A 14,787-nucleotide genomic window follows, 5' to 3' on the forward strand; every position below is an offset into this window, starting at 1 on the left:
TGTGTGATAGGATTAAATATAAGCTAGATAACCAATCATGGGGGGAAAAAATCACTGAATGAGGATTAAGTTAAAAAGTTGAAAACCAAAAGCAAAACCCCATTCTACTACAGCGCATCAAATTTAACTACCACTGTCAATATACACTCAGTTACCAGTTTATTTGGTGCACCCTACAACTAATGTAGTCAAATGCAACAGTAAATCCTAACTTCATGAAAGTTATGATATATTTATTATTAAAATTTTGTTTATTTTTCAATATCTTCATATTACTTTGTGTTCCAATTCATCTTATGACACATATTTTTGTTTTGTATGGTTTGCCAAATTACAAATTTGATGGCAAAAAACGAAGATTATAGCATAATGTAGTATATACAGTATATACATACTGTTCAGTTATTGTTGAATTTATTATTTATTGTTTTTAGAGGGTTTTTTTATTATATCCTCATTGATATAAATGGTTTCCCTTTGCTATTAAAGCACATATGTAACATTTCAACAAACACTGAATATGTCAGAGAGTGAGAGAGGAAGTTTGTAAATGTAATGTGGACAAAACTTATAATATTACTTTGTCCATGAACATGTTACTTCCTGATTCACCTCAGATAGATTTGTAATCAGCAATGGTGATTGTTTGACAATGAAGAAGACAACTCGTATAATCTCACACTACTTCACAACATCATCAAACTACATCTTTTATCATTGCTTTATTATGACAGAGGTCCCTTGTGGCATAATTCACATATGGTGCATTTAACACATTTATCCATTTAAAACCATTTCATATGCTTTAAGAATGGTCAGCAGGAGATAATCACAAATCAAATCTACCCTGTTTTTGAGAGGGATTTATAGACAAAACTAGTATCTTGTATTCTCCATTGATCTGCAGGCAGTGATGCAGGGTGAAAAAATGTTATTTACAAATTTGATAGAAGGAGGCAGCCCCGCTCTCCACATTACGAGACCTCTTATAAAATAATGAATGACAATTCATCAAGTTCAAGGACCTGTTTATCAGAGTTTGATACACCAGTAGTGTACAGTGTATATCTGCAGAGTAGCATCAGTTCACATACTTGAGGAGGACACAGCCGGAGCCACTAGGGGGCGCAGTCCAAAACACCTGGATGCTGGTGCGTCTGCGAGGAGTGCTCTCTGTCACTGCAGGGGGGCAGTTGGTCATAAATTGTGTTTCCTCCTCATCAATTATCTGTAAAGAACACACACAGACAAAGAGATTAAGTGGTGAATAAAAATGTCCTTACAAGAGGCCCTTAAAGTGCATCTGATTTTATTCATAAGGTGTAAGCATTTACCATTAATTTACCATTAACTCTCCCACTGTCAACTCAAGCACCTATAAACATAATTAGCAGCTAAAACTGACATTAATTTCACATTTTTTGGACAGATTGAGGGATTTACTCCAAAATTTATAAATTTTTGAGAGAGCAATTATTATAAATTGGAGTTCAGTCAGACAACTCACGTTTTAGAATGTTTATTCAGCAGCAGACATGACTTAGGTTGGGTTAGGGTTAGGGTTTGGCGTCTAGGCTCCGACATCATCACTCCCCGCAGGTTAAGGTATAAGTGCGGGGCAGCATGCATCCAGGCAGAGGAGGAAATGGAACGTTTAGCAGTTTAAATAGGCCGCCAGATTGGAAGGGTGCATTTGGTACGTACTATCTAGAGTGAGGTATGTCACACAATTGAAAATGCAGCTCGAGTTGCCTGAACTAGCTCGCAAGCATCGGCACATTTAAGATGGAAATAAATTGTGTTAGTCTTCAACCATTTGTGGTTATCTGCTGCAGCCATTATGTTGAACAGAATTCTCTTACATGTACTTACCAGTGTGTGTGTTTGTGTGTGTTTGCGTGTGTGTGTTTGTATTCAGGATGCCTCAAATTAGCCACAAAATAAATCTGAGCTATGATTAACAGGAGAGAAGAGAATAAAAAATATATTCTGCCACTACAACATATGTTCATATTCATTTTCTTGGTCTTTTTCCTTTTGAAATACTGGATACTTTTCTGCTCTGGTTAAAATGAAACAGTCTTAGTTGCTTAGAGGGAAAATCAGTCCTTGATGGAACTGCTCACAACTCATAGACTCACAGATACAACCTTAAACGAGGAATCACAGGTAGGCACCGCTTCTTTTCAAGAACTATACAGGGCAAAAAGGTTTGAACTGCTGTGTCAGAATGAGAGAGAAACACAGTCGATGGTTGGATAGTTGTGGCTGGATATTGACATTCCAGTCCTTGTGGAAAATTTGTCATTGTTGGTGTGTTGCAGAACGAAAAACCCTGGTTAAGGCATTTGACACCAAACAGCGAAGCAATTATAGCAGTCTAGTGAATGGGTGGCACATTGCACTCTTTCTTCACTTTCAGTATCATATGTCAGCCTGGTAGGCTCAAGCTGACATCTACCTGGAGTTGAAGGGTAGCTCTCTCAGCGACCATATTTACACGTACAAAATATTCTGTTTGTTGATTTGATTTGATTTTGATTGAGCCATTTTGAATCTTTGCATCAACGTAGTATTTTCCCGCTGGTGATGGACTTGTTAGTCTGTGCAAACACAGCTACCCTCTTTCAGTTATTTCATTCAACATTCGGATATTTGCGCATGTCCAAAAACCTGTTGATATCCAAGTCTTTGACGATGTTTAGAAGTAGGTGTGTTTCTCCTTCTGACCAGAAATAAGAGTTTTACTTTTGTGCATGCATCCCTACCCTAGCCATGCAAACTGCAGTGAAAGATGTATTTTCTGAACGCTTAGTGTGCTTGCAAATGTAGCCAGTGAAAAGCAGCATAAATACTAAGTGGTAAAATAAAGTAATTATGGAGGTGTGTCTCCTTATCTTGTTCATGTCTGATGAAGGGCTGGTGCCCGAAACGTCACATGTGGTGATACTATTAAATGTCCTAAAGGTGCAGTTTCTCGTGTGCAGACCTATTGTTTTGATTTATGAAAATAAAGTAAGTTGAATTGAATTAAATCAATACTACTGATCAGAAAGTAAATACCCAGATGCCCGGTCATGATGCTTACACTGCAGGCAGCATTAAAAAAAAAAAAAAAAGTCTCCAGACTCTTTGGGTCAAACTTTGTCCAGATGTATGCTGCCCTCTCTCCTCGGGTGCACACCTGAGACACCGAGCATCTCATTGATTTTAACTGGAAAGGAAATTAGTGGAGTGGGGTTGCATGAGGGAGCAAAGACAGCGAGCTAATATTCACCGCCCTGCAGAGACCAAGGATCTGTTTGATAGGAAGTGACATCAGGGCAGTAAAGACAGGGAACTTTCTCACTCCATAAAGCTGTCAGCAGAGAATTTCTTTTGTCATGCCATGTTATGAATGAGTTCCCTCTGATAGTGGATTGAGTGTGGATGTGCTTGTCTGTGTGTGTGTGTGAGAGAAAGAGAGAGAGAGTTAGTGCCAATGAGAGAGGGAGAGAGGGAGTGAGAAGGAAAGCCTGGGAGCTGTGTGTTTCTCTGTGTGTGTGTGTGTGTGTGTGTGTGTGTGTGTGTGTGTGTGTGCAGCCTATCTCAGTCTGACGGATTATACCCCCCCCCCCCTCCGTGTTCCCATGGTTTCTAACAGGCATCCTGGGCTGGCCTGACTGGACTACAACACATGTTAAAACCAGTGAAGGCTCATGGGAATGCATTAAACACCATCTGCAAAAAGAAGCAAGCAATTTGCTGCAAAACGACCTCTGACCCATTTCTTCTTCTTGGTCATGTCTAATTCCAAGTTTTCATATCATTTACCAATTAGACAGACGTATTAGGAAAAGAGAAAAAAATGTGACACATTAATGGAAAAACTGAGTTGTATTTCTGCATTTATGCAAGAGTTTTTGCATCAGAGTAGATGCTTGGCTCTACAGTTGCTCCTGTTCAGATCCAAACAATAACATTTGACATCAGTCTTAAAGGGATAGTCTGGATTATTTGGAAGTTGTACAGCAGTGGCCAAGGTCAGCAACAAAATATATTTTGGGCACTTAAAAAAAAATCCATCTACAGGAAATAGTTATTAAGTGTACTCTATATTTAGAATATTTCCACCACTATATTTTACTGTCAGCGAGCCTTTTCTGATGGAATAGTTTGTTTCTGTTATTGTGTGGCATCTGTATTTTAAAAGGGTAGTTCATATTCACCAAAGGCACATTATAGCACAAATAAACAGATTGAGGCAGCTGTAGATCAGCAACTTCTGTACTCAGCTGAAATGACTGATTTCGCCTATGGAATTTGGTTGGTTTGGAAAGAAAGATATTTTGCTCACATAACAGTGGATTCCCATCACAGAAGGCTGTCTGACAGCAAAGTAAAGCAGTGAAAATATTCTTAATATCACGCACATTTCTTTTTTTTAGGTGGACCTTTGTTGCTGACCCTGTACACTGCTTAGCTTCCGTGCTGGTACTCCTCTCTGCTTCTCCTAAATGGTGATATACTGACCAGTATCTACTGTAGCAAATGCGCTGACTAGTGATGAGTACCTCATACAGCCCTAAATAAAATAATTCAAACTATCCCTTTAAATAAGGTGGGGACATCGCAAAAGTGAAAGCAAATGGCACAATTTGCACAAAGGTTATCTGTCAAATATATATATTAACTTAATATCAGATCACCCTTGTGGAATTATGATGTGAGTATGCTGCTGTATGTCTGTCATGTCTACTATTATGTCATGTGTTGTGCTCATAGTGGCACCGTCTTCACCCCTCACACAGCTCCTAACAATTTGCCTTTTCGTGTTCTATCATCCCACCCTGCTGAGAAGCAATGTCTCATCAGACATCGCCAACATTGCCCACTGGTTTACACTCTTGCCAACAAACACACACACATACACACACATGGTGGCAGCTGACCTTCCCAGAAAGCTCAATAAAAGTGCTTTTCATCAAGTCGGGAGCTGTCCTGAGACGGCTGGGATGGGGCACACCAGCAGATTTCAAATGAGCTGTATGTTAAATAAAGCCTGACGTCTTCTGTTGCAGCTTCTTTTCTCTTTCTTTCTCGCTCAATGCCTGGAGGCCGGCCCACCCAGAGCTCTTTCAGAATGGAGGAATAGTGTGTCTATGTGTGTGTGTGTGCTTTTTTGACATAAAAGACATGAAACATGAAAGACTGAGCAGGTGATGATAGAGGGATATCTCTTTGGACAGCAGTTTATTTTTACTGCGCTGTCACATGGTACTTGTAACAAGACAGGTGATCATCTGACGCTGTGAAAGAGACCTTCAGCTTCATAAAATCTAGCAGGAGCCTAATCAAAGGCAGGTTCCCGTAATATCACATCCATTCTTTTTACTTTTGATGCCAACATCTAAAGGCTGTGGTCACACATCTACATGTATCTATCCCATCAATCACTCTCTGTGCACTCCACACTCAAGTCTCATCCATGTGTGTAGGAAAGTGACTTAATGTGATTTAATGATGTAGCGTTTCCCCCCTCTTTACTCCTGCTGTTTAGCGCCCTGTCACACCACGCCACACTCCGCCACATGGCTGAGGAGCACGCTCAAGGCCGGCACTAAATAACAACAGCATGAAATCAATTGCAAGGACAAATAAAAGCAGAATAAAGCTTGCCAGTGTTAAGGCTGGGTAATGAGATGTGAGGTGCACACAGGACTAAAATAAAATGCTCCTGTTTTTTTATGCCATCCCATATTCAAGGCTCAGGTTCACAGAGAGTGCCACGGCGTGGCAGTAACTGTGATCAGAGGAGCCTGAGGGCTGCTGTGCAAACCTCCCCGTGAATCGTACTACAGGTTCAATAAAATAATGGGGTTTTTATGTGGGAAGTGACTAAAACTGACAGGTTGACAAAAGTCTGAAAAGGAGAGCTCCACACATGCTGTTAAATCCATTTAACAACTGCTTCTTTACAAGGGTTGCTCTAAGGAAACATATGATTTCATGTTCTGGTCACGACTGGGAATTTCAGCTTAATTTAAACTGGATGCATATATGAATGCCTTGCATTTTTTATAAGGAATACACTATCATGGTACTGTATATTGGCTTTACAGGTACAAACTACACTTGAGTATTTCTGTTATGTTTGGTACTTGATCCAGCTAAAAGAAATTCCTCAGTTGCTCAGTTCTTTTCAAATCCTTTGAAAACAGGATGTCATCTTGTGCTAAATTTCTTGAAACTGCAGCCTTGACTTGAATGAACTAAACTCTAACAGGACACAGTAAGCTAAAAGGCACAAGAGCAGAACAGGAAACAGTGAAGAGAAATTAATTTAAAGGTTATGAATGTAACATTACATTAAGTTCCATAGTTCAACTCACAATGTAGTTCTACACTGTGAATGTGTTGTAAAAAGCATCTAGGGACATTATATTGTACTATATGTGTAACACTATACGTATGATAGTTTATAATACTGTAGAAATAAAATAAATTATTTAAATGAGCAATATCTAGCAATTGCACATGCATAAATGAGCACCGTAGTCCACATGGTGAGTTGGAGCCATTGACTGTATATCAAATAGGTTGAAATCCTATTTAATATATGATCTAAGCGAGTTCTGTCCCCGTCCTCAGAATGCAGGAAGCTTGGAGCTTGGACTTGAAGACGCTTGCATCATCGTAAACTGACAACAACAAGTGAAGACAAGTACAACACTGTAAGTTGATCAGCTGTTTATAACCGTCATTTGTCTGACGATGTAAAGCTAAGTCCATTATTGTGAAAAGAAAAGTCCACTGCTCCAAAAATACACACTCTGGACTTTGAGTTAATTGACTGCCAGTCTTACTGCCTACCAGACTCCATTAACATATTACTTACTTGAACCATTATAAGCATGTACTCCTTCTACAAGAGTATTAAAGATTTCTGATGATTCATAAACAGACACTTACTCATTTGGCAACATTCTGCCTTAATCTGAACTTTAATTAACATGAAACTAAAACATTTAGTCTGAAAAGTTAGAAAACTCTAAAAGGAGGACATTGTAGTGTATCGCTGCTGTCAGAGAAGTGAGTATTTCAACTCAATATGTTTCCTTAATCTCTGATGACATATCACAGTCATTTTCTGACTTATTACAGTAAATATATTACAGATGTCTCCTTTAAGTAGAGCTGCAACAATTAATCAATTACTTGACTGAAAGAAAATTTGTTACTATGTTGATGACCAATTAGTCATTTTTCAAGCAAAAATGTCAAACATTATTTGGTTCTAGAATTTTAAATGTGAGGATTTGCTGCTTTTCATTGTCATTTGTGACAGTAAATGAAGAGTCTGGGTTTTGGACTGTTGATTTGACAAAATAAACAATCTGAAGAAGTCACTTCGGGCTCTGGGAAATTGTAACAAGGATTTTTTACAATTTCCCAGAGTACTGGACATTTTATGGACTAAAAGATCAATTAATTAATTGTGAAAATACTCATTAGTTGCAGCCCTAATATTAAGTTTATCACTGTATTATGGAACATGATTATTATCCTCACTTCCACCATCAACCGGCCTCCTCCTCCTCTCTACCTCTTAACTCCTCACACTGCGTTATAATAACAAAGGCTTCACATATTTGGCCATTATCACATGTGCGCAACAGCACCAGTTTCCTTGCCTTCTTTCCTACTTTTGCACTCTTGGCCCCTCCCTGCTTCCTACAGGACTCCGGCTGGACCTGCCTGTGCAAAATGCTTATTAGCCTTTCAGCTTCACCAACTGCATTCTACACCACACACCACATATGTGAGCTGTAGTACGCCTGCATGTGGCCACACAACTCCTCAAATTCCACACACGTGTACTTTCATAGCCGGGCGAGGCAGAGCTGCATGGAGTCGAGCCGAGAGTATGGTCTTTTCATATGCTATATCAAGCCTATTAGAGGAGGTGAGGCGAGAATAATCACACTTTGACATGTGAAGACAGGAAGGCTGCGCAAAGAAAATCTGTCAAGACCTCCCACCCCCCGATCTACAGTAAGATCTGTCTATTTTTTCTCTCTGTCTTCACACATCAGGCATTCTGCTTCTGATATGATGGATGAAAATTACTGTAAAGAGGTTAATTACAATGTAACTGCACTGTGATAATATAAAAAAGCATATTTTTTTTCCTGATTGTTAAAGCTGTCATATCATTAGCTGCAACCTTACCTGGAAATTTCCAATGTAGTCCTCGTCCCTGTCTCCTTCTGCACCCTCCTTAAGGGCAATAAGGGTGAACCCTCTGAAGTAGGAGGGGCTGGTTGCAGTCAGAGTCACTGGATGGAAGCAAACAGGAGTAAGACAAGCATCAATTAACGGAAAAAACGGAACAATTCTACAAGACTATAGAGGGCTTAATTAACTACCTGCCTGAGAAAATTTAGAAATAATACTGCCTGTCAGACTCTGGTGGATAAAGGGTAATATATTCTGATATAATTGTAATTATTTTTTACACACAATCAGACATTGCACCTGTTCTTGAGCGTGTAGCTCAGATAACAGTAATTACAATGGTTCAGTCAGCCTGGAAGTATTTCCATAAGATGTTTAAGATAGTGCTTTCATTTAGCAATCCAGCAAAACATAAAAGAATATTCATTTACGTCGGGGAAAATTTAATTTCCTGTACTTGACAACTCTATCTGCATCTTGGGAGAACATTTTTAGATTTCAAAATGACTACTCTCTAATATAGGTGATGGTAAAATAACTACAAAATTTCTAAATCCGCACTTTGGGCTAATTCATTTACTACAACTGGATGATATGAAACTTATTTATGATGAAATTACAAAAGAATGATCCAACCACAGTGCAATATATTGTGGAGACCAGAACAGCATGAGCCTTTGAGATTCACAGAGCAGATGGCACATGCCCATTAACAACACCCAATAACTTTGACTCTAGACAAAAGCAATGAAATCAGGGACTGCTAGCTTTTCAAAAATCTGTTTTAACTATGAAAGAGAATACCAGAAAGCCCGAAAGAGATCGCAAAGGGATTTAACTTCACACAAACCATCTTAAATTTTGATCACATAGGAGTTTTAAAGCGGACTGTTTGCTCATGGGTGCTCACATTAGGTTGAAAGTGTCGTCACTTTTGGTTTTTGATAGTTCAGATGCAGATATCCTTATTTGGAATCAAATATTCAATAGTTTACCCTCAGTGCGTCTACGAACACCAGAGTGGCGTGAAAAGTAGAGTCTTTAGAAACTTATTTTAAGTTTGCACAGCCTACTGGCCGTAGATTCGTGTTTATTTGACAATGCGTACATAGTGCCAACAAGCGCAGTGTGCGTAAATCTGGCGGATCAACACGAACCTCTGTATGTGCTCCCCGGGTGATAGCTCTCCGGGTCTCCCTCAACGCGGAGACGAAACTCGTTGTTGACCTCTTTGCGATTGCTCTGAGCCCGTAATATCCGACTACAATATCCGTCTGACTTCCCGGCTCTCTCAGAGGGCTCCTCGGTGAACGCAAACATGTTGGCCGCCGCGGTGGAGACGAAGAAGAGCAGCGGCAGAACGCGTAAACGTCGTCCGCTGGTTGTCATCGTGCAGGTTTCACACCGCCAAGTTGATGCGCCGAGGAGAAGTAAGGGGAGACACGTTCAGCTCCCGTTTCACTTCTGAATGAGGGTCCAAGTTGCCAACTGCTGAAGTACACTTGTGTTCTGCTAGGAGGGTAGATCCATCCTGTGAGAATGACACAGAGAGAGGAGGAGGAGGAGGAGGAGGAGGAAGAGGAGGACTGGCTGGGATGTGCTGAGTACTCTCGCTCTGTGAGAACTGCACACTGCGTGCTGCCGCTGAGCTGCTCACTCTGAGCAGGAGAGCAGGGGTCCGACAGAGGAGTGAGCTGTCTGTCTGTCTGTCTCTAAGGGCGCACAGCTATTTACCAACAGACGAGGTGAAGAGTCCTCTGAACCAACAGACTGAGAGCAAAGACAAATATTCCTACCAATGAGAGGAGGCGACACGTTTGACATACTTGGACTGAACTCCGTGTCATCAGTCAAGAGCCCAAAGGCAGACACGGACACACACAGAGACACACAAAGGAATTAAAAAGGCATGCCAAATGGTTGTCTAGGTGACTAATTGAACAATACGTGTTGGATCCATTGGCTGGTCGGTGACTCCGTTGGTTTCTGTCTTCTTGCACAAAAGTTAATTAAGGAAATTCCAACATCGTCTGTGAGCTTTCGCAAAATTTAACGCATAAGATAAGGCAGAAGACATAAGATGTAGTCAGATCCATGAAAAGTGAGGTTTCAAACGTTTGGGACTAAATGGGGCTGCTGTGCTGCTTTTATCAATACGACAAACTGTGAGGTTTCACATATTTTGTCAGTACACTTCAGGGAGCCCTCAGAGAATATTGATCGATCTCAATAACATAAAAATAATAATAATAAAAATTCACTAACCTGAAGACACGTTGGTTTAAAATGTCTCTCACATGATGCATCAGCCACAAATACAGCTCGTATGTTCTGATGCAAGCGGTTAAGTGTGTCCTTTACTGCATACACTTAGTTATGCAGATTGTAGCACTGTGTGTTAGGGTTAAAAATTCTATTGCGATTATTTTGACAGATACTGCGATTGCAATATGATTCATGATAAATGGGAATTATTATTTTTGTACCACAATTTTCATTCTCTCTGAAAAAAAATATTAAAATCTCAATGATGTGACATGCGTTGAGGTCTGTACAAACATATGCATGTTGTCTTACATCTGGAGAACAAGATTTATAGGCCAGAGCATCTCTGCAGCACTGTAATACTTCATTATGCTGTTTTCTTTCACTGCAGATGTGCAATGTCCAAATTGCGGAAGTAAATTTTTTTTTTGGCCACATTGTGATGATGACACTTTGATTAATTGTGCAGCCCCAAAGAACAGCAGAACAGTTTCAGTCATGTTAGTTGCATGAATCTTGAAATGCAGAAATGTCAGTCTGTTGTTCAGTCGATCCACCACTTCGGTCCAGACCGAAATATCACAACAAGAAAGGATTACCAAGAAGTTTTGTACACACATTTATTTATGGTCCCCAGAGGATTGAACCCTCTGACTCTGGTGATTTCCTAACGTTGTCTCTAGCGCTACCAGCAGGTCAATATTTGACATTGCATTTAAGTAAAATATCTTGACAACTATTCATTGAATTGTCAGGAAATTTGGTGCACACGTTTTTAATTCATACTTTATGTTTTACTCAATTCTTCTTCTTTATACATTTAATCATTAATTCTCTTTGTATTCTCTGTATTTATCTAAATTTATCAACTGTCTTTTCATACACAAAGTTGAAGAAAGAAACTGACCATCAGCTATTTTTTTTTTACAACCAAGTCAAATAGCACCATATACATTTAGATTACATCATTTAAACATTCAGTTTGTCCAAAGAACACAAGTAGATCATATATTACTCAATACACCCTAGTGCTCTAAATTACCTGTCTATCACTTGCATTAAATTATTTACAGTGTAAGGCTACAAGGGAGACGTTAATGGCACTTGATGCAGAATATGAACAAAAGATAATTAAGTAACGTGTTTATTTACTTTATTATTGGAGCTCTGAGATCCAAAGAAAAGCAGCAAACCAAGTTAATATAATTCTATACTGCATGGGAACCTGCAGTATAACCTGCATGATAATTATATGGTTTCCAAATCATCAGCTCAAAGATATCTTATACACGCACACACACATATATATATCTATCTGTGTGTGTGTGTGTGTGTATAACTGTATAGTTGGAGGAGTGTTTTTAAGGAAAATAGTGGTGCTTTATGATTTCCCTCAAAAACCCAGCTGAAATCCGAAGCCTTTAAGAGTCCCTCAGTTGTGATGATGGCTGATCTGTCTGAGTGAATAAAAGGATATCAAGTTTGAGATTTTTGGGAGAGAGCAAGGTTTCTGAAACTGCTAGTTCTTTGTAAATCCAGTGTTAAAAAAGAAAGTTTGTGTTCTTACACTTTCCAGCAGAACTTGAATGATGATGATGATGATGATACTGTAGTGAAATGTAAACTCTAGCTCTCCTAAGTCTTTAGTCTCTGCTTTTCTTTTTCTTCTATCATGATTTGTGTCTCTCTGAGTAACATATGTGCACTCACGCTTGCTCACTCACCTTTAGACGTTTTTAAAAAGCAGAATGGGTAATCCAAATGTCAACAGAGTTCAGCTGCTACTCATGATCGTGCCCAAGTGCTCTCCATTAGGGAAATTGTCCTTTGTCTTCAGGTATGATATAATTAAATAAAAGATGAAGAATGCATGAGTGTTTGAAGGGGCATTTCATCAAAAAATCTGAACACGTTTGATCCATTCTTTTCCACTACATATTGACAAATATTGATTAATTGAATGGTTGATTCACCAATGAACAGCTCCTAAAATAAGCCATGCATTTGCTCAGTAGCAGAAGATGGTGACTTATTGGTGGTTTCAAAAGCTGAACTTCACCCATCCTCAACCACCTCCTGCACATTCAAAGCCTTGTTAAAGGCTGGAAAACTTTGGAAAACCATGTTAGGAAAAATGCTACCTTCCAGGAGACAAATCACTTTTTAATCTATCCTGTTGCTTTATTTTGACTTTCTGGATCTCATTAACAGGCTTAGCAATAAAATATTATTAATCCCTCCCTCTCTTGTTATCTTTCTCACCTTCTTTTCTGCCTTTTCGACTCTGCCTCATTTCCTTTTTTCTTCCAAAGCATATCGGTTTTAATATTTGTCTGTTCACTGCAAGCTCTGTGATCACTGAAATAAAAAAAAAAAACATGACACATTACACAACGACAACACAACGCGGGGTGTGAGACGATAAACTGAGAAGTGTTGACGTAATCCCTCTCGTTTCTTTGCCTCTTAATCTCGCTCAGGAGGCAGGAAACATTTTATCCTTTGTGACATTTTCTTGCAACACCCCCAGAGTTTATTTCGGTCTTCAAAAGGGTCAGCAGGCATGTAATGAGAATGTAACAACTTCTGATGGGCACTGACAAATGGAGAGTGGCTATGCTCTGTGAATCTACCGCTGGGTTGATGGATGGATGATGGGGGAAGAGAGGAACAGAGTCTGGACGGCAGAACGCTGCACCAGCAGGTGTCATGAAAGCATTTTGTCTCACAGCCCTGCTGAGCTGAATCTCTTCACTACCTTTAGCCCTCAGGTTGCTCCCCTGCCTTTTTACAAAATATACTGTACACCAGAACAACCTCTGCAAGATCGTTAGATTCCCTTTTACCAATCAAAGTAAAAAAGCTGAGAAAAACTGTTGACTTGTGTAGCTGCGCTCAACATACCAGAATTTTGAAAGCCAGTTACCTTTTGTATTGTAGGGCTGGTCACTCCATTTTCTGAAACAAAACAACAATTTAAAGTGTTAATTGCATACATCCTAATATAAACATGTGCATATGTGTTGTTTCTCTACATTAAGAAAATATAAATGCATTAGGCACACTGTGGTTCAGTTTAAAATAGTACATCATCTTCAACGGTCCAAAGGAAGATTATGTAAGATTAAGTAAGATTTTGACCCTACATGTGATTGATGCAAGGAAGCTCCTGGCACATTGCGCTCCATGTTTTGGTCATGTCCCAAGCTGTGCAGTCTTTCACGATCCCTTTTTGAGAAATTGACCTATAGACCTATCTCCACTAATTTCACTGTTTGTTGTGGCTCCAGTGAATGCTCCTCTCACTGGGTGCTGTATAAATATGGTGGCCTTTTGCTCTTTGCTGGCCAGAGGGCTTATTTTGTTCAAATGGAAGGATGCTCTCCCTCCAACATGACCAATGTATTAGAAGGGTTATGCGTCATATCCAGCTAGAAAAAAAAAACCCAGATATACCACGAGGAAGTCCACCAGAAAATTGACCTGGCAATCATTTATTTCCTTTGTAGAAGGCAGGGCCACTACCAGCATATATATGTAACCCATGTGTATTTTTTGAAAATTTGTTTTTGTTTGTTTGTTGTTATTTTTTTATTTTTTTTTTTTTAACCTTTTTTCATTTTGTAATTTTCTTATGATTACTAATTGTATCTGGGTGGCACAGTGGTGCAATGGTTGGCACTGTTACCTCACATCAAGAAGGTTCTGAGTTTGAATCCCCCAGCTAGCTGGGTGGCTAGGGAGTGTGTGGCAGGGGCAGGGTCTTTCTGTGCAGAGTTTGCATGTTCTTTTCGTGTCCGTGCGGGTTCTCGCCAGCCTCCTCACACACATTTCTCTAAAAAAATTGTGAGCCAAAACCTAGAGATGCACCACCTGACCAGGAGAACCTGCTTTGAATTCACAAAACCAGTCAATAAAATCTGGTTACTGAAGTTGAATGAGTTATGAGCTGCCATTCCCCAACAACTATTCTGGAGTTGCCCTTGAGTGGGGCACTTAGGCTCCAACAGCTGCAGGGGAGCTGCTCAGAGGCAGCGGGAGACTGAATGTACTGCATCACTACCCAGGTATGCATGTGTGCAACTAGGGATGTGAAAAACAGCGAGGCTGAAAATAGCCTTTGCTTTTAGCTGGCCCTTTCTGGACAAACTAAAGTTACTTAACACTTTATTATATTACAACTGATTACCATTCCACTGGCTGAGATGGAAAGTAAGTATTATATGTAAAAAGTCTGGGGCTGGGTGGCACGCTGATAAGAGAGGAGTCTATAAAGAATGATAAAAAATACAACACTCACTAGAC

General features: G+C 39.6%; 1 protein-coding gene across 1 annotated transcript in view; it reads right to left on the reverse strand.

Moving 5' to 3' along the window:
- The window catches only part of spon1a (spondin 1a), a 102,612-nt gene extending 92,689 nt beyond the window's left edge, over positions 1-9,923 (reverse strand). The window contains exons 1-3 of the mRNA XM_084718307.1: positions 9,375-9,923; positions 8,212-8,318; positions 1,095-1,228 (exon numbers count right to left, since the gene is read on the reverse strand). Of these exons, the coding sequence (XP_084574433.1) occupies positions 1,095-1,228; positions 8,212-8,318; positions 9,375-9,606 (473 nt within the window). The 5' untranslated portion in view covers positions 9,607-9,923. The remainder of the gene's footprint in view (positions 1-1,094; positions 1,229-8,211; positions 8,319-9,374) is intronic.
- Positions 9,924-14,787: the final 4,864 nt, after the last annotated feature.

The sequence above is a fragment of the Lutjanus erythropterus genome, chromosome 1, assembly GCF_056507025.1.
Source record: "Lutjanus erythropterus isolate fLutEry1 chromosome 1, fLutEry1.hap2, whole genome shotgun sequence".
Taxonomy (NCBI): Eukaryota; Metazoa; Chordata; class Actinopteri; order Lutjaniformes; family Lutjanidae; genus Lutjanus; species Lutjanus erythropterus.